Source organism: Monodon monoceros, unplaced genomic scaffold, assembly GCF_005190385.1.
Source record: "Monodon monoceros isolate NGI ecotype Baffin Bay Population unplaced genomic scaffold, NGI_Narwhal_1 Super_Scaffold_4, whole genome shotgun sequence".
NCBI lineage: Eukaryota > Metazoa > Chordata > Mammalia > Artiodactyla > Monodontidae > Monodon > Monodon monoceros.
In genome coordinates this window covers 43763884-43783707 of record NW_021703781.1, presented here as the reverse complement: position 1 = coordinate 43783707, position 19824 = coordinate 43763884, and the positions used below count along the sequence as shown (strand labels likewise).

Below are 19824 nucleotides of genomic sequence, written 5' to 3'. Positions count from 1 at the left end.
AGAATTCCATTCAAGAGTTGACAGATTTTTCTATGCTTTGGTGTTTATGTCTTCCCTTTTAGTCTTGCAGAATTTTACAAAAGCCAAGGGAAATGGAAATCTAGTACTGTATGTCTTAAACCACTAATGAGACTGGCGTGGTAGTAATAGGTATTTTGTGTTTGGACTTTGATTATTTCTGTTTTGAACAAAAAGCCATCATTTATAAGTATGGAGAGAAAGCAGTGCCTTCTCCCCAGTTTTTGTAGCACACTCACCTCAGATGTTCTAGAGAAGAGACCCAAAACTCTAGGAGATTTTGATAAATAACACCCTTGCTGAATATCTGAAAAATTGGCTTCTGATAATAATCAGTGTTGGATATAAAGTTCTCCTGTGATAACTTCAAAACCAAAGGACTCAGATATGGTAAAGCTGTCTGATACTTATTGAAAGTAAAAGGAAGAGAAGGCGGTGGATTTCTCATCAGATTTAGTATAAGTGGGTTAGATAGTCCAAGGCTGAACCCAGGTTAATAACTGTCTCTGAATGCTGGAGGGTGGGCTGGGTGCTACAAAAACATCATAGAAACGAGAGTAAATCTTCACTCCTCCCTTTGAAATGACTTTTCAGCCAATTTGCTGAATAGCAAAAAGTATCATAAATGATATGCTGTAGATTTGATTTATTTTTTTTATGATATTGGAGATGAGCAAAATGAGATTGAGATGAAAATAAATCAATATGGACAAGTCAAAATGTTTAAAATGAGAAAAAGTCATTTCAAGTTGGCATGACTATTATGGTGTGGGGCATCCTTAGGAAGCGTAGGAGTTCTAGGGAAAAAGAGGTGTGGGCTAATGAGTTTAATAAACGGTGGGCCTGGATTTGTCTTAACAATAGCTGTAACATATCACATCAATTTCCTAGTCCCCAGGGGCTGCAGGGGATGAGAAGATCCTGACCTATGACAAATTGCCGGGATGGAATTTTCAGACTGAAATGATGCTGACTCCATTAAACCTTGGATAATCTCTCACTAGGTCCAGGCTGTGAATATGCCTCATGCAGTGGGCAATGGGAAATGTGCTTTGAAAAGCATCTCCTACTGTCCCTCAGCCTTTTGTGACTTTGTGTATTACAAAAGCAGCTGTAAGCCAGGGGTTAAGACTCTGGAATTACTTGGCCCCCTTGGTTGTTACTGGTTGTCCAGGTCTGCTTAGCCCCTGAACTCTTGCTGGCTAAAAGATCTCTCTCCACTCTGTCAGGGTTTGTAAACATACTCCCAAGACACTCAGGAACCTTGGAAGAACAACTTTTGGGGGCAATTGCTCTTTAGCTTCCTGTTAGATAAATGGCTCCTTAACATTGGATTTCATTAGAAATAAAGTTCTCATATCATGATTCTACAATTAGTATCAATGTAAGCTGTACAGTCTCAGGAAAGGCATCACTCTGGGACAAGTATTACTTGTGATCATTAGGGGACCGAGTTAGAGGTGTATTTCTTCTAGATTGAGTTTTGTGTGTTTTATTCTTAAAAGAAAGATGTCTTCAGAAGGTTCCATATCCATCCCCTTGGGCAGCCACTGCAAAAGTGGGGTAGACCTCATACGTTGCATATGCTGCTAAGTCTTGTCCCAGGGTCACCGCTTGCTTGAGCTGGGCTGCAGACACAGATGCAGTTGCGTTAGGGACAGCATAGCCTGGAGGAGAAGGCAGAGAAAACTTCATGAAAGGGATTCGGATTTGTTTCCTTTTGGCTTACGATCTTTATGAAAGATGAAAATTTAACGTATTGCTTAAAGCCAAAAGTTAACGTGTACATTTTAAAAGGTGCCCTCAGGGGATGTAATATCTGGACTCACTGATTAGGGAAGAGTGTTCCTCAAAGTGGGGTCGGCCATTTATATCAGAATCGTTTAGCTCTTAGAAAACTGGCAACATGGGGGATAGACCCCAAGAAACAGAAACTTGACGGGATGCTGAGCTGATTAAAGTTTGATGTTCAGAACTTTTTCAGAGGGTCTCAGAACTTGTAAAGGAGGGGAGGCAGTTGATGGGTTGGCAAGGAGATCGGGGTGGGCCCTGTGGGTCTGGTTCTGCTGCATCCCCACCCTCACCTAAATAGAATATTAAAAACCATTGCCTTTACCCAGGGAGGTTTGTAGGGACTGGGTAGACCAATAGGAGAAGTAGTTAAAGTTTTAGCATATTTCTATATAGCACCATAAAAGCACATACCTAGGGTGTCCACATTTTGGTCTAAATGGATAGGACAAACAATACCTCACCCCACCATCGAGCTGTGTTTGATGTATGCAGAGGTCTTAGTGCTCGTCCTTACTGTCAGAGAACTAAGGGGCTTGAGTGATAAGGAAATACTCATGTGCTTTTGTATTACTATCATGTCTAGCTGATTAATACTTTTGAAGAAAAGAGCATAATAGCTATTATCTAAAAGCAGTTATTTCCCTGTTAATGTCTTAGACCCAAATCTGGTCATTTCTGAGATGATCCCCAAATTGTGAAAGAGGATGAGAAAAAGGGAAAAAGTATACTTAAGCAGCAAATGGGGACCTGATTTAAAAAAAAAAAAGAAAGAAAGCACATTTGGTTTATGTGTTGTGGAAGTCTGCCTAAACCCAGGCACATTGATTTCTTTCTGGTGGCTTCTCAGGAAGTGGTAGTGGGAAGCTGGCTGGACTATTTGTAAAAAAATTGAATCCACTCCTTGGCTCGTGCACTTTGGGCAGTAATGCTGACTAATGTGCTAGTGAGGTTTGGTACATTTTCCAAGGATATGAGAAATATGTTAACAATTACTTTCATAATTTTGGAAACAGTATTTCTAAAGTAAGTAAGTAAAATATACGTGTATGTGCGTGTGTAGCGTAGGTTTTACCTTTAGGGATTTTGAAAAGAAAATTGAATTTTCTTTTTCAATTTGGCTAATTTCTAAAGTACAAGAGCATTTGTGTTTTAAATAGATTCTTCCCTTGGAGCCTATTATTCTTTGCTTGACTCCATAGCAAGTTATAAAAGACCTTCTCAAATTCTTAGGCATTCCCAAGGCAATTCTCATGCTCTAAATAATTTTTTATTTCTTGTAGGAGCAAATAAAAGTGAGGATAAGATAAAATATTTTTGGGCAAAGAGCAAATCCTTTCCAATGTAAAAGCAAACTTTAAAATTCTCCTGGCAGTGGCTCATTTATTTTTATAGTACATTAATTTGGTGTCTTTGGGGTACAGCTTTCTGCAAGACAGGGCCTTAACTTTCTGCAAGAACTGAGAAGCCTGGCACAAGTCCCCAGAATATGGATGTGTCAACACCCCATTTCATGGAAAGGAAGCGCGGCGCTGATGGCTGCAGCACAGCCCAGGAAGGACCTGGCCCTCGGCAGTGGCTGCTGTTGCCTTGATAACCTCGAAGGGGTGCGTCACACATCTTCTCCACGTTCTAAGAGCAAAGCTGGAATTGAGGTCACATTTGTGCGGGAAGCATGATTAGTTTCGGCTTCACTTGCCAGGATGGAGGCCACATTTGCAAGTTTTGAGAAATAAAAGGAATTGAGAGCCAGCTCAGGTGTTATGGATGTGACGTATGTAGCAGCTCTCATACCTACACAGGACCAATATATGAATTAATCAATTGATAGGAATGTCTTATTTCTAGGTCTAGTCAGAACTCTCTGATTTGGGCTTATGGGAGGAGGTATGCCAACACAATGACAATTCAGAATGACAGATTTCTTCGAAAGACCTAAACTTTTATTACCAAGAAAGAGTGGAGTTGCTCAAACTAACTGCTGAGGGAAAAATTTCCAAAAGAAATTTCTTGTCTGGTCCTCTTTAATCTCTAGAGGATTCATTTTTAATCATTAGCATTTGTTGTAGGTACATAATAAATGGGGAAAAGTCTTTTAAATGTGACCCTGAAGGCATGTTGATCTACAGATAGACTTTACTTTAAGTAATCAGCATATGCCCCAGACCTAAATTATAGAACAGATAAAATGAGCCTGATTAGCCACTTATTGAAACGGTCTCTCTCTTTTTCTTTTTCTCCATCTCTCTCTCTCTCTCTCTCTCTCTCTCTCTCTCTCTCGCACACACACACACACACACACACACACATAGAGTTTTTGTCTTAAAATAATTTTAAAAAATCCGATCTACATGTTTCTTTCAGAAAGCAAAGCAATACAAGTAGAATTGAGTAGAACTGAAGATTAGAATTGGGGAGGGAGTCCATGGATTGCTTAAAAGCTGGTTGGCCTTGGCCAAATGACTTAATCTTTCTGTTGGTGGTACTTGGTTTCTTCATCTGTACAATGTGCATGACGATAGAACCTGTCTCTTGTGGTGTCATGAGCATTGCTGAGATAAGTCAGTGCCTGGCACATAGTAAGAGTTCAAATAAACATCATCCACGAATGTAGTAGTAGTAGAATGTAGTAGTTCTAAACTCTCTTACTAAAAGTAAAAACCCAAACAAACTAGACGCAGAGAGATTGATTCATTTAAGGTCACACAGCTGCTTATAGCTGAGCTGAGACTAGACCCTCCTCTGCTGCCCAGCTCAATTCTCTTGCCTTGTTAATGGCTCGCTCATCGGGCAAATTCTTTTTGGTCACAGGTGGTGTAAATCAGATTTATTGTCGTTGAAGTTCACAGATAACTCTGAGTCCATGGTCCCAAAGAGGGTCTCCCAAACACTCTCTGCAGGGTGCCATTTCTGGCATTATTTTTCCATACCTGGAAATGCGGTCGCAGAAGCGGCAGCAGCAGCTGCGGTCTGGGCATCGGCTCCATCGGTGGGGATGCCCAGGGTCTGCAGGGCGTACTCGGCTGCGTATGTCTTTGCTTCATCCACATAGGCACTTAGCTTCGGGGGTGTGAAAGGGTGGCTGGAAAGCAAAGTCAGTCAGGGTGTGCATTTTAAACTTATGTAGCTGAGACAGGTGAAAACCTAAGGCGCTGTTCACTTTTTTGATCGGATAATGGAATTTTGCGTGGGGACTTATCACTCTCTGCTTTTAAAGCTTCCAGATATACATGCATGTTGGAGCATTTGTGAATGGACCTAGAACATCGGTGGACGATGACATTCCTGGAGCGTACTTGCAACTCATTGTAAGTTCTTTCTAATGTACGTGTGAAACAGGATGGTTCCTAAAACATGTAGAAATGCAGGCTCAAGGTAAAATTGAGAAGGTGATAACCACTAATAGAGAGGTTATAGCTTTGGTTCAAAACTTAAATGGCAGGGCATGGTGTTATTAGGTATAAGAGGGCAGTTTCGTATGGTTCAACCCAAATACTACACAGATAAAGGGATGGGCTATAGTTTTCACTTCTATTACACTTTACATCTGCAGTTTTCCATTGGTTGGTGAGAGTACACAGTCTTCTTTGTCTATATGAAATTTAGGGGCTTTGAGATGCTAGTCTCATAGCTGTCACATATATCCCAAATACACATCTCAACGTTTGCACTGAACGAAAAATGAGTAGGTTGTAGACTTGAATATTTATCTTATTTAGATAGTGATAAAATACACTTAATTTACAAGACTCATTCTAAAATCGAAATGATTAGGAATTTGGAGAAGTTACACACATGACAGGATTCTGGCTGGACAGGGCAGGAATCGTTATTTTGTATAAGAAGAGTTGTCTTTGATCTTGTCCAATGGCAGAGTGCAGCTGATATACAGGTTGTCCCCAGTTATTTTTCTGACAAACTTCTTCTAATATCTACAAGAGCAAAAAAAAACAACAAAAAAAGTGACTTCCCTTCCAAATATCACATTTGCATTATTTCTCTAACTTTCAGGTTTTTAAACTTGAATCTTCAGAGTTTAAGCAAATATAAGAAGAGATAAAATGCCACATGGTTTAATGACTCATAAAATTTAAGATGAACTCAATTTGAACTCCATTTAAAATGTTGTGTCTATTAATTCAGGAAAATCATTTTCACACCATTTATTCTAATACACTTTTAGTTTAGTCCATTAGCTCTAACTTTTTACCAGTAGTTTAATGTACAATTTGTTTGGTATATTTATTCCGTTTTTTAAAAAATTGATATTCCAGGGCTTCCCTGGTGGCGCAGTGGTTGGGAGTCCGGCTGCCGATGCGCGGGACGCGGGTTCGTGCCCCGGTCTGGTGGGATGCCGCGTGCTGCGGAGCGGCTGGGCCCCTGGGCCGTGGCCGCTGGGCCTGCGCGTCCGGAGCCTGCGCACCGGGCCATGGCGGTGGGGGGCCCGCGTACCGCAAAAAAAAAAAAATTGATATTTTAGCACTGTGTAGCTGGATTTACTCATTATTACCCTGAATCCTTCTGTTTATAATGGTTTAGAGAAAATAACCTAAGGATTTATTCCTATTTCATGTCATTTGTCATAGGGTTTTAACTTTACATTTTCATAAAAATAGAGTTAAAAGGTTTGTGTTAGTATTTATTGATGAACATTAATAGAGGGGTGTTGAGGGGCTTCCCTGGTGGCGCAGTGGTTGAGAGTCCGCCTGCCGATGCAGGAGACATGGGTTCGTGCCCCGGTCCGGGAAGATCCCACATGCCACGGAGCGGCTGGGCCTGTGAGCCATGGCCGCTGAGCCTGCGCGTCCGGAGCCTGTGCTCTGCAACGGGAGGGGCCACAACAGTGAGAGGCCCGCGTACTGCAAAAAAAAAAAAAAAAAAAAAATAGAGGGGTGTTGATTGTTGCAATGTCTTTGTTTGGCAAAACACCACTTCTGGCTATTTTTATGATGATCTGATTTTTGGAATCTTCCTTCATGCTTCTTTCTTCTGTCATTACTCCAAACCAAACCTTGCCTGAAGGCACATATTTTCTTCATGCCGAAGCCATTTCTGGTGGCCCACAAGCCCTGATGCTCCCATTGGTCAGCAGATCCAGTAAACTGTGCAAAGCAGGGTGTAAGTCCTAAAAAATAACTCTTGGGACAAAACAGTTCCCAGGTTGAGTCTGTGGAATTTCTTATCTCATTTGCTCTAATGCTTATCCAGCTGTAATAGCATGACATTTTCCAGTTTATTGAATTTATAGATTGCTCCTATCTCCTCTATTAACTGTTGCTTCTTAATACTTTTAGTTTTGTAGCATCTCTTGTCATCTATAAACTGTTCTCTTAGGTTCCTGGGCAATAGTCAGTTACTTGAGCTGGCTGATATTCTGCCTGCTTGTTTGTGCCCATTGTGCAAACACATGTAAAGGATTCCAGCTCTAACTTCTGACTCTGCAGGGCAGCCTGCTCTTCTTGTTGGAAGTTCATAACTCCACCATGGAGTTATCCAGGCTCCATCTATGCTGGTCGGGGGTGGCATGGCATCTTAATTTGGCATCTTAATTTCTAAGATGCAGTTGCAGAAATTCAGAGACAAATTAATTAAGAAAAACTTTCATTAGTTGATAGAGATAGTTACTCATATGTTACTGTATATATATTTTTGGTACATTTATTTTATTTATTTATTTATTTTTGCCCACGTTGGGTCTTCGTTGCTGTGCGCGGGCTTTCTCTAGTTGTGGTGAGCGGGAGCTACTCTTTGAGGTGCGCAGGCTTCTCATTGAGGTGGCTTCTCTTGTTGCGGAGCACGGGCTCTAGGCACGTGGGCTTCAGTAGTTGTGGCATGCAGGCTCAGTAGTTGTGGCTCACAGGCTCTAGAGTGCAGGCTCAGTAGTTGTGGCGCACAGGCTTAGTTGCTCTGCAGCATGTGGGCTCTTCCTGGACCAGGGCTCAAACCTGTGTCCCCTGCATTGGCAGGCGGATTCTCAACCACTGTGCCACCAGTGAAGCCCCCATATATTACAATAAAGCATGACCAATTTCTAACCTGGATTTAATATAAAACCAGAGATCATTACTCATGCTATGGCAGTTCTTAGAACTATTACACAGAATTTATGACAATGATTATTTTTTATTTTCTAAAAATATTTCTGGGTATCCTAGTACTTTAATTAGGTTGTTTATTTTAGGTTTTAACCCAAGATAGATTGGATTGACTAGCTTTTGTGTTTTCTGAGCAAAGCTCCATCATGGCACTTACTAGATTTTATTGTAATTATTATGTGTCAGGATCCTCTCACTGGATTGCCGTATGATTTTTGATGGTAAGGGTTGTGTTATATTCACTTTTCCATCCCCAGCACCTAGCACAATACTCGGTGCATAATGCATGCCCCCCATATGGTTTTTGAACAGACACATGATTACTGTTTACCACTCTGATAGGCATCCTTTAAAAAAAATTGTATGGGGAGGGGTAGCAGAAACCGTAGATGAGCTAATTTGTATGTATAAGAAAGCCATTAATACACCAAAAACAAACAAAAAAACCCAGTCAAGATGAGATTTTAGAAAATCAAGTTTTCTACTTGATTGCAATCATAAGACTACTCCCATAAATTTGGGGCTTATACCTTTGGGGTGGGAGTTGGGAATTTTCCTTTAGGATATGCAAACTGTCACTCTGAACAACTGGATATTGATTATTCAGCCAAAGTGTCTCTGCAGAGAGTCCAGCACGTACTGCATGTCCAGAGGGGACAGTGTAAGGGTTAACACAGATCCTGTGTTGTTTTATTTTTAACCCTGTTGTTCAGTTTCCGTACTGGAACAACTTTTATAACTTTTAATTTTCCGATAATAAAATCATAGCCTCATGCAGAAACATGGAAACTTAGAATTGTGAAGTGAAAGCAAAAAATTTACCTTAATGTTACTGCCCAAATACAGTCATTGTAGATGACTTGATTCGATATGGCTGATGGCATCTTATAGTTAATATGAGTAATGATACACCAGAGATAGCACAGTGTTTTCTCTTAGACACAGAGCTTCCAAGAAAAGATGTTCTAAATGATCTATTCATTCCCTGTCATGAGCGCTCTTCATTTGCCTTCAACCAGCCTTGCTTCATTTTATTCTCATTTAAAGTATTGGTTGATAATTCTTGGTCATGCTCAGAATCCTTGCATTTCGGTGGAAGATTACTTAAGATGTCAAATTTCATAATTTAAAAAAAAAAGAGTCTAAAATGAAACAATTGTACTCAACACCCACTTTTCTCTCACAGTACATTATGTTGATTGGCTGCTATATCTATTTAATAAAACAAAACAAAACAGCAGCTGAAGTAGGGATCAAGTCAGATCCTTTGACAAATGGTGAATGATGGTCTTTGGCCCAACTTATACAAACTATCCAAGCTATCTCTGGAATAACGTTACCTACCTGTGGAGCAAGTTTAATTCCTTGGGGTTTTAAAGTGACAGGATTCATTGGGGTGAGCTCCATCCCAGGCAAAAGATCATAGAGTTTGTCTTCTCTCTTGTCTCCTTTGACCTGGTATCCTCGACCCAGGCCTGTGTAAGCCAAATAGCCACGGCCGCCCAGTCCTCTCACTCCCGCAGCCCCTACAGGTACATTCATGTAAATTTCTAGGAATGTAAGAAGGCATTAAACCGAATCAAACCACCAGAAAATCACCCTGAATCTTACTGTAATGGAAAAGTTAGCCCAAGTCACATTGATTATTTCCCTGAAGACAGATAGAAAACTCCAGGATTCTAATGTAATGAAACTCAACATAAGATAGGGTTCACCACAGGTGTCTTTTTTTTTTTTTTTAACTGTAGAAGAAAGCAATACTATCAAAGCTATGGATAAGTACACGTGCAACTTTAAAACTTTGGTACAGAGAAATTTTGCAATTTCTCTCTTCGGTTAACCTTTCGTTAATGTTTTTCTATAGACTAATAAATGTTGGGAAGGTATTTATTAAAACATCCCAGCATAATATGACCACATGTATTAAAATAAGTCTTGCCTTTTTGTCTTTGATCAGTAAATTAGAAATGAATTCTAGTTTCCCTAATATTCCATTCATGATGGCCTGCTGGAAAACCAACATTTAGAAAATGTGTTTTAAAACTCACCATTTTCTCTCTTATATTCTATCAATGTGAGGCTTAAATTTCCATTGAGTTTCATTAATAGATTCCTTTTGATTTTTTGTTTTGCCACATTGCTACTTTGATTTCCTATTGGTGGCATAAAGAGATAAAAAATTAAATTGATTACCCTTTATCCATGAATATCATTCATTGATTCCTTTCTTGTTATAAGACAGGTATTTTTTCCCTTGGAGTGAAGTTTGTTTTTTTCCTACATTACAACTGGTTGACAACTTATACTTAATGTAGGGATTGTTTAATGATGTGATTTTAGATTATAAATGTACAGTGTTTTAATGACATAATTATCAAACCTATAGACAGATCATCTTGAAGGAAATCCTGAAGATTTCTTTTACATTACAATTTTGGGTGGAGTATTATGAGTATGGAAATTTTAAGGCTGTTGAAGACTAGAGTTCCTAGGATGGTCAATTCAGTTCTCCTGAAAAATAGTAAAACACAGTAAGATAATTGTTTTCACAGTAATCTGGACATGCCCCTTTGCTTCTAGTCAAACCCAAGAATAGAATTAAGTACACAGTTTGCTGTTGAATTGCTCAGACTGGTGTCATATTTGGCAGACAGATCTGAGATTCTGTAGGCATTGGTTCCTAGCAGAACCACTCTGAAGGATCCCATTAGGCAGAGACAAAACAGTTTCTTGAAAATAAAACATGCTTTCCTTATCTTTTACATTTTTTGAAATAACTGAGCTCAGAAAACTTCTTGAACATTTGGAATTCTCACAGGATTCAGCAGGAAAACGTGTTGTTTGGCAGTAAGATTGAGGTCGCGTTTTTTTTTGTTTTTTATTTTTCTATTTGGACTTTACTATTTGTTTCCTGATATCCTGGAGAAACAAGTTGATTTCCTTAGTAATGTGGCTTTTTAGAAGGCATAGCACATATTTCTTGGGGGAGATCAGATGAGAGCATCTCATATATCTGTTAAATATATTTATGATGAATTGTGATTTATATATGGATGTGATGGCACTGACTCACCATCCAATACTCATGTGTCTTGATATTTGAGGTAGCTGGTTTCCACTGAACCATACTGCTCTCAGTTGGAAGTTTTGTAATGAGTCACATATGACTTCAATATGGTAGTACAGTGATAAGGAAGAAACTAATAATTGTAGGCCCGAGTTTTAGTTTGTACACATTTTACGGGCCCATGCAAAGATTAAATGTGTACATCAGACTCATTTATACTATGTTCCGACCAAGTTTTTTCAATAACCAGTTGTAATGTGAAAAAAGATTCATATGGAAGGAAAACTATTGATATAATATTTGATTTTCAATAAACAATTTTCCAGTTCTTGTCTCCCAGTGGACCTGTCCAATTTGTCTAAGGCTATTGCAATACAAAGCATTTGAAATCGCAGAGTTTTTTTCTAAGGCAAGAGCTGCTTAATGTTACCTCTAACAGAAGGGGCTCTGATAATGGCCCTGTTGCCAAGATGTCCTTTGGTGGCTGGGAAATGAAGGCTGGGAATTGCTGTGTAGGCCTGGGGGGCATAGAAGACAGGAGCTCCAAGGTAGGCTGTGGTGGGATCATAAACATGGCCCAAGGAGTAGGTGTACTCTCCCTGAAGCATGGTGCCCCTTCCACCTGTTCCTCGGGTGTACCTAACATAACTATCCTTGTCCACTGGTTTGGCTAGGGTCACTTCGATGGGGGACCCATCCAGCACCTGTTTTAGACAGCAAGGAAAAAGCAATGTGAAAAGATATGAAGACAACCAGGTGTGGCTGAGCCCTAGTAACACGTCTCCTTCTAAGTGTTAGTCTAGTTGCTGCTGTGTTTACTGACTGTTTCACTTATATGTGTGAATGGAAAATATTGCCTCTCATATCAGTAAACAAAGGATGTTGCAGCCATTGAGCCATCACATTACATACTCCCCCCCGACAGTGATCCTGAGGAAACTCAGGATGTGAAAACACAGGATACTGGCCCCAGAGCGCTGAGGTGCATATCAAAGGAATGATTTCAATAAGCACAGACTCTTGCATCTTCCTATACATAGAAAGTGCTAAATTCCTTAACTTGAGATATCTGGCTTTCTTTAACTAACAGTAATCTTTTGGTGTTCCAACCACCTGGTCTTTGTTGCAAAAACTCCTACATATCCTGGCTCTTCTCTTCCCTCTTTGGAGCAATCCCTTAGAGCTATCTGAGAGGCTGTCTCCTGGGCTTGAAGTCCTCAGAATATCCACAGAATAAGACGTAATTCTCAACTTTTAGATTGTGTACTTTTTTTCCATTGACATATGTATCTTATCGTTTCATAGGTTCTTGTTTTGTGTGCCAGCTGAGTTTTCCCTGAGTGGTTTGTTGGTAAATTGCATATAATCTATCAACAGGTTTGTGAAAAATTGGCCACTGTCTATTGACATATTAGTTACAAATGTATTAAGTGAATACAGTTACTGAGACAGAGAATTATGTAATATTTATATGTGATATATATTTTTAATTACCTATTTATATAATTATTCTAAGAAATTTTAGGTTAATTATGGATGGAATATAATCTCCAGTACCTAGCACAGTGTAATGAAGATAAAAGGAAACCAATAAAAGATCTTACCAATTGTTAACACCTTGGCATGGGCAGCATATCAGGCCTTTCCAGCTGCCGGCCAGGTACGTGTCTTACTTCTTGGTGCAGTTACGCAATAGGTGAATTTTTACTGGAAGAGAAGTGAGGCTTAAAAGTGGGGCCCTACTTAAGAAAGAGGAATCATTGAGGGTACTGCATTGTCCCCTGTAGGCGCTTCCTTATGAAGCAACCTTTTGATCTGCTAAACAGCTGGGAACTAACAAACAGGGATGGCAAGGCAGTACTGAAGTTTCTCAAGTCAGGCACTACTTAAAACTTGTCCTCAAGAATTGTTGAAGTGTTTTTTTTCTGACACAAGTTGCTGACATTTTGTAACCAGATCCAGATATTGAAGATAATGGCTGTGTGTAGATCTACAAGTGTGACTTGCTTTTATGTGCTGCTTGCATACACAAAGGATAAAGATAGCTCTCAACAAATACTTGATAGATTGGTGAATTTCTTATCAAAGGGACAAGGTGTTTTGAGGAAACAGTTGGTGGCTTCTTTCAAATAAGAATGTCGTTTGTTATAAAGAAAAGAAATGATGTAAAGCGTTCCTGCAAAAATCCCTTTCACAGCAGCTCATGATTTCATGAGTGATTCAGTGGCTCCTGCATCACTGATGTCTGCTGGACAAAATTTGTGCTTTATGGTCATCCTGATCATTTTGGTCAGTCTCTTGTTCCTAGTTACATGTATCTACCCTACTTTTTAGTAGCGGGCGTCAGTATCAAATACGTTAGATGGACCACACGGAGAGAGAGAATTCAGCTCATACTCAACTCTATTATATTGATGTTGATGTAATTAGAAGAAACAGACTTGGAGTAATTAAAGAAATGGGGTGACCTTGGATGTAATTCTTTGTCTTCGGTCCTGTCTTGAGGAAGATAAGATACCCAGATAGGTCTCTGCTTATAGGAACTAACATATCAAGAGATGTTTTTAATATTTTAACTGCAAAGTCAAATTTCTTACTGTAATAGATTCTGTTCTGCATTACTCTGCCCCTCTAACCGTGTTTTAAACCCAGTACTGTATTTCACTTATTTGGTTTAGACATTTCAAGATCTAGGACAATATCTTATTAACCTGTATAGCCACAAGCCCAGCAAAATTTCTCTCACGTCGTAGACATTCACAAGTATTTACAGAATGAGTGAATAATCACGTGCAAACTTCAGTTCATCACCTTTCTTTCCAAATAGTTTCCTCTTCTTGACTCCCCTATCAGCCTTCTTCTGGTCTCCTATATTGAAAACCTATAATGACTCATCTTTATTTCTCACTGCTATATACAATCAGTTGCTTGATCCTTTGAGTTCACCCCCCATATTCTGGTATAGAGATCTCTCCTACATTCATTCCCACCCTTATTCAAGCCCTTATTGCTTCCCATTTGAGCGACCATAATAGTTTTTTAACTAGTTCCAATTACATCTCTCACTCTACTCTATGAAACTTCAATTCTTAAGAGGTTAATTTCCCTAAATTGTTAACATGATCATTACTCCACTGCACAAAAAAAACTTCAAAGCCTCACCTTGTCTAATAAATTAAATATAAATATTCATATGTATACTTAAAAACCTTCATAGTTCCTAGGCAAACTTACTTCTGATTTTCCCATACCACATTACAGTTAAATATTATTATAATATTTAATATATATATTTATAATGACACTGAATATGTATTTAACTACATAATACATGTATACATTGCTATAAAAATATCTAGCTTTAAATATATTAGCTGCAAAACTTGGAAACAATTTGAATACTTTTCCATTGTGATTATTCCAATGTAATTATTTAGCATTTAATTTATGATGATCCCTTCTCAGTAAGCATCATATATCCCTCAAGAATGTTTTCAAATTGAGAAACTAATCTACAAACTGTTTTCAAAGTAATAACATTGTTTTGATAATAAATATAATCATCAGTGAAGAAGAAATAATGTTTTGCTTCATAGATATGCAATTAAATATACATTAATTTTTGCGCTGCAGTTTTCCTTTTGTGTTTTGGAGTCAGTACTTGCCCCACCCCCCACCAGGATTCAAACACTTCTGTAGGCTCATAAGCCCAGGCCCCACTGTGTCTGAAGGGCCTGTGCTGGGAGACCATTTATTTGCCCTCCAGATCCACTTCCCACTGGTCTCCAGCCTCCCAGCTCCGGCAGGGTGTTCTGCATGGCATCCTCTTCAGGGTCCTGGGCTTTCTGGATTATGATTGGATTTGGCTAATGGAGAGGACTGGCAGGAGGTTGGAGGGAGAGAAAACAGTGAGTTCAAGCTATTTCTTCTCTTGCCTCCCTCTCTGAGAGGTCGCCTTGGCCTGGACGTGTCCACTGGCCAAAGTTCATTACTTTTCTCAGAGACCTGCTCTTTAGAATCCTGTCTCCTTTAGATTTCCTGTTCCTTCTGTAGCCCCTTGTCCCCTTGGGTTCAGGAGTGGGTGAGCCCCAGTTTCCTGCACTGTCTCTTTTAATTCCCCTACCCCACACTCACATGTTTGTGATTAGTCCCTTTGCCAACTGTCTCCTATTAGGACTGACTGATGCAAGGTCCGGCAGGTGAATCAGCCCTATGTGCATTAGGTTCGTAGCAAAGCAATCTACTTTTACTGTCTCCAGTCGTATCTTGCTCTTTCCAAATTCTGTGTCTCTGTCTGAGACTACCTCTCCTTTTCCATGTTTTTTCTTTTGGAATTCTGCCCAACTTTCATGGCTTCTCTTAAATATTATCTTCTCATATCCATGAAGGTTTTCTGATTCTTTATGACCCACTCCTCTTTCCTTTGAACATTCTCACCACTTCTTCTTTTTTTTTCTAAACAAAACTTATCTGGCTGGACTTTGCAAAAGTTCTGCATACTTGTCTTAATCTTCCAGCTGACTTTTAACCCTTTGATAAACATCTTTGGTTTGATCCTTTTTGTATCCCAAACATTATTTAGCATGATAAGTGGTCCACAAAAGCCTTTTAATGTTTATTGGAGTAATAAGTAAATATTATATTGGTTTCTATATACAAATTAGAAGTAAGGATATAGTATCTGAGTTTTCCCCAAACCTTACTCTTGGCAAGGTGAAGAGATTCCAAGGCTTCCAGAGTTTGGAAGATCAAACTCTGAGGGCAAAATGATAACCTTGACATCTTTTTAGATTATCAGCCTCCAAAATACTGCACTACAAAGGTGATAGTTTCTTTGAAATAGAGAAAACTGAATTGGGAAAAACACCTCGGGATAATCCACTCCAACTCTCTCTTTGTAAAGAAATTGAGGGCCAATGACATGCCCAAATCAGCCAAAATTAGAGATAGAATTGGACATATGAGCCACATCTCCATTGTATTTTCCATCACTTGTCTTTTGTTCATCTTAGATGGATTGAGGCAGCCATGTCAGAGATGGAGGAAGGCTGAGTAAGAAGGACTTGCAGGACTGTTCCCTTGAATAAAACTTCCACACCAAACTTTGATGGAACCTGTACATATTTTTTCTTTGTCCTACATTACCTTCCCATTTAAAGCTTTCATAGCCTCCACCGCATCTTCTCTGTTAGTGAAGTGCACGAAAGCATAGTCTCGGATCTTCTTTACCCTCTCCACAGCACCTGGAAGCAGATTGAAAGTAGCCCCATTAGCAAACCTGAGATAGCATTGAACATGATATATTTAAGCATTTGGCTTCCAAGAATATTTTATCCTTTTTTTTTGGAGACTCTATTTAAGTAAGGAGGTCATTGAAAATATTTCCTGTGTCCAGGTTTAAAATTCTGCACATTCAACAGAATATTTTTTTCTAATTTTTAAATAATACTCATATTCTGCCTTATTATAATTAGTTGTGGATTTGTGTCTCCACTTCCTAGATTATAAGATCTTTGAGGGTAGGAACGGTATCTTGTTTTGTATGTTATATACTATAAAAGATAGTAACTTATACATGGTAACATATTATTGAGTTGAACTCAATTATTGGTCATATTATAAATATATATTTAGGTTATTACCTTTTAAAATTTTATGGCTTTTTCCCCAGAAAAATACCTTGTCTCTTTTGATTTATATAATAAAAAGTGTTAGAGTTAGGAGAGACTTTAGTAATAATTTAATTTTTAATTCATTTTACCTTAATTTATTTATTTTTAACTTAATGATTTGGAATGTAAGGTTCTGATAAGTTATGCAAGATTTATGAGTTCACACAGCTAGGAACTAGAACTCAGATCTCCCATCTGCTTATCTCATACTCCCTTGATCAAAACAAACAAACAAAAAATAGTTTGTGAAAGAACATTTGAAAACCAAGATAGTTCCTTATGATGCTGTTCATAATATCTAAAAGTTGGAAACAATGTAGATATCTACTAATTCTACCTTGAGGTATCTCTTTTACAGAAGCATTCACACATATGCAAAAAGATCATGCATAGGGGTATTAATTATACCAGTCAGTTGAAATAGCAAAAATAAAACAATGTCCAATTTCATGAGAGTGATTAAATTTGGTATATTCTTTTTTTTTTTTTTTTTTTTTGCGGTACGCAGGCCTCTCACTGTTGTGGCCTCTCCCGTTGCGGAGCACAGGCTCCGGACGCACAGGCTCAGCAGCCATGGCTCACGGGCCCAGTCGCTCCACGGCATGTGGGATCTTCCCGGACCGGGGCATGAACCCGTGTCCCCTGCATTGGCAGGCAGACTCTCAACCACTGCGTCACCAGGGAAGCCCTATTCTTATTAAATAGCACTAAGGAGTCTTTAAAGAGAACAAATAGGCCTATATATACATGGAAAGATTCAGAGCCTGTTGTTAAATTTAAAAATTTACAAAATAATAAGTATAATATCATAGCATTTATGTTTTTAAAAATCCCAACCGGCATACATGTGCACATAAATATGAATACACATACACACAGAAAGAGAACTGGAAGGATAAATATCAGACCATTAGTAGGGGTTACTTCAGGAATGGGGAGAAGAGTTGGGAAGAAGAAAGGGGACTTTGATATTTTAATTTATATTCTCCAGTATTCTACAAATATTAACAAGGCTTATTTATATTATTCGTGTAATAAAAAAATAACAAACCAAACTATCCTATTTTTATGTAGAGGGATTGCTGAATATGTTGATGGTAATGTGTAAAAATAAAGTTCTACTGAGATGGTTGAGCTTTATATTTTACATTTTATTATGAAATGTTGCTTACTCAATTTTAAAAATAGAACTTTTGCCTAGAGTGAAGGTAAGATGGAAACTTGTTTAACATTAACCTGTTAGTTTAGCATGTAAATTACCACCTTTTAGTTATAGTCTCTTGGGTATATCTTGAGAGAACAGGTTTTCTTCTATCTTTAGTTTCCAGAGACAACCTAGGATGGGACCCCATGGCAGGGAGGACCAGAAGAGAGGAGAGAAGTCCTCCTTTTCCCCTCTCCCTGTCAAAGTTCAGTTATCTACCCTCTTAGGTTCAAGGTCACAAAGGCAATTAGGCTTCTACTCTATCACGTGGTTCAATGGCTATAAACTGTCTTCCTTTGCAATAATGTTAGGGTTCTAATGGAAGGATAATTTAAAAATATTGCAGTACTTCTCTTCTCTCACCCCTCAGCATTCAACCCATGACGTCTTATGATAGTGGTTGTACAGAGCAAACTGGTCTGGCTAAGCTGAAAATAAATAAAGGTATTTGAGACCATGAACCATGAGACATGTGATTAACCAAACTTCTAACCTGGTCCCTTTATTCCTTCAGTGTCAAGTGGGGTAATTATTGTGACTTAACCTTATGGCTTATCTTGGAAATTAAGTAAAATGTGGGCCAATGAGGACCTTTACCTTTCCAGTGTTTGCCCCATTCATTCTCCAGTGCCATCCTCCACCCAGGCTCCACTGTTAGCTCCCAGAGGCATTTTGGTATTGTCTTTACCCTAGATCCTACCTAGTGTTTTGTACACAGGGGCTGAAACCAAGTAGGGCCCTCTGGGGCCCCCAGGCACTGAAACCGAGTGGGACCTGGGCACAGAGGATGAGCAAATATTATCAGTCAATTCACACTCCAACTCCTATCATTCACATTAGTTAGGTGGCACTTCAGATGATAATGGATTTTGATGTTCTCAAATTCTGCTTGTAGATATTGAAATCAGCTTGCATTTTTGAACAGTAATGTCCAGCCACACATGCTTTTGGAAATCTTCTTTTTTTCTTTAACTTTATTTTATTTATTTATTTATTTTTGGCTGTGTTGGGTTTTTGTTGCTGTGCACGGGCTTTCTCTAGTTGCGGCGAGCAGGGGCTACTCTTCGTTGCGGTGCACGGACTTCTCACTGCAGTGGCTTTTCTTATTTTGGAACATGGGCTCTAGGCACACGGGCTTCAGTAGTTATGGCATGCGGGCTCAGTGGTTGTGGCTCGCAGGCACAGTAGTTGTGGCGCATGGGCTTAGTTGCTCTGCGGCATGTGGGATATTCCCAGACCAGGGATAGAACCCATGTCCCCTGCATTGGCAGGTGGATTCTTAACCACTGCACCACGAGGGAAGTCCTAGAAATCTTAAGATGTGAAAATTTAACCTCATAAAGCAGACAAATTAGAAGGTGAGAGTTTTTATCATAAAAGCTTATATTCTCTACAATAGTATTCAACATATGGCTTATTTTAATATGTTCCTTCTTTGTGCATAGGAGTTTGATTATTGATTGATCCTCATTTGGCAGAGGGTGAGGCAATAAAATACCAGTGGTCACCCGTAAGACTCATAATGCAGAGAACTGGAAAACAGTTACTCTGTTCATTACCAACTTGTCAGAGACACATCAATTACCTGAAGACAAACACATCTGCAATCCCAAGGGGAGACTTTCAGAGGGTCATGGTTCCCAAAGTGTGGTCCCAGACCTGCAGTATCAGCTTCACCTAGAACTTAATGGAAATGCAAGTGTTTGGGCCCTACCCTAGACGTACTGAATGTGAAACTCAGGGGGCAGGGCCAGCAATCTGTTTTAACAAGCCCTCCAGGTGATTCTGAAGGTAAACCCCTTTAGGAAAATCAGATTTTATAGAATGAGTATAATTGGAATTTCAGCAGATACCCTTAGGCTACACTGGGGAAGAACAAACATTTTCAGGTCCCAGTTTTTGTTCTGATTGTCATTTATTTCTCTGAGTACCGATATAATATTTTCAGGTTAATCATAGTTAAAATAATACATTGAT

General features: G+C 39.1%; 1 protein-coding gene across 8 annotated transcripts in view; it reads right to left on the bottom strand.

Moving 5' to 3' along the window:
• Positions 1–1102: 1102 nt before the first annotated feature.
• The window catches only part of A1CF (APOBEC1 complementation factor), a 77865-nt gene continuing 59143 nt past the window's right edge, over positions 1103–19824 (bottom strand). For 2 of the 8 annotated variants that reach the window (XM_029245407.1, XM_029245408.1), the window contains 8 exons: positions 16117–16214; positions 13783–13839; positions 11402–11675; positions 9953–10057; positions 9249–9430; positions 5605–5741; positions 4740–4891; positions 1103–1685 (listed from right to left, as the gene is read on the bottom strand). In XM_029245407.1, coding sequence (XP_029101240.1) covers positions 1534–1685; positions 4740–4891; positions 5605–5741; positions 9249–9430; positions 9953–10057; positions 11402–11675; positions 13783–13839; positions 16117–16214 — 1157 coding nt within the window. In that variant the 3' untranslated portion in view covers positions 1103–1533. Of the gene's footprint in view, positions 1686–4739; positions 4892–5604; positions 5742–9248; positions 9455–9952; positions 10058–11401; positions 11676–13782; positions 13840–16116; positions 16215–19824 lie in introns of all 8 variants that reach the window. The other 6 variants (XM_029245409.1, XM_029245411.1, XM_029245410.1 and 3 more) reach the window with 6 other exon arrangements.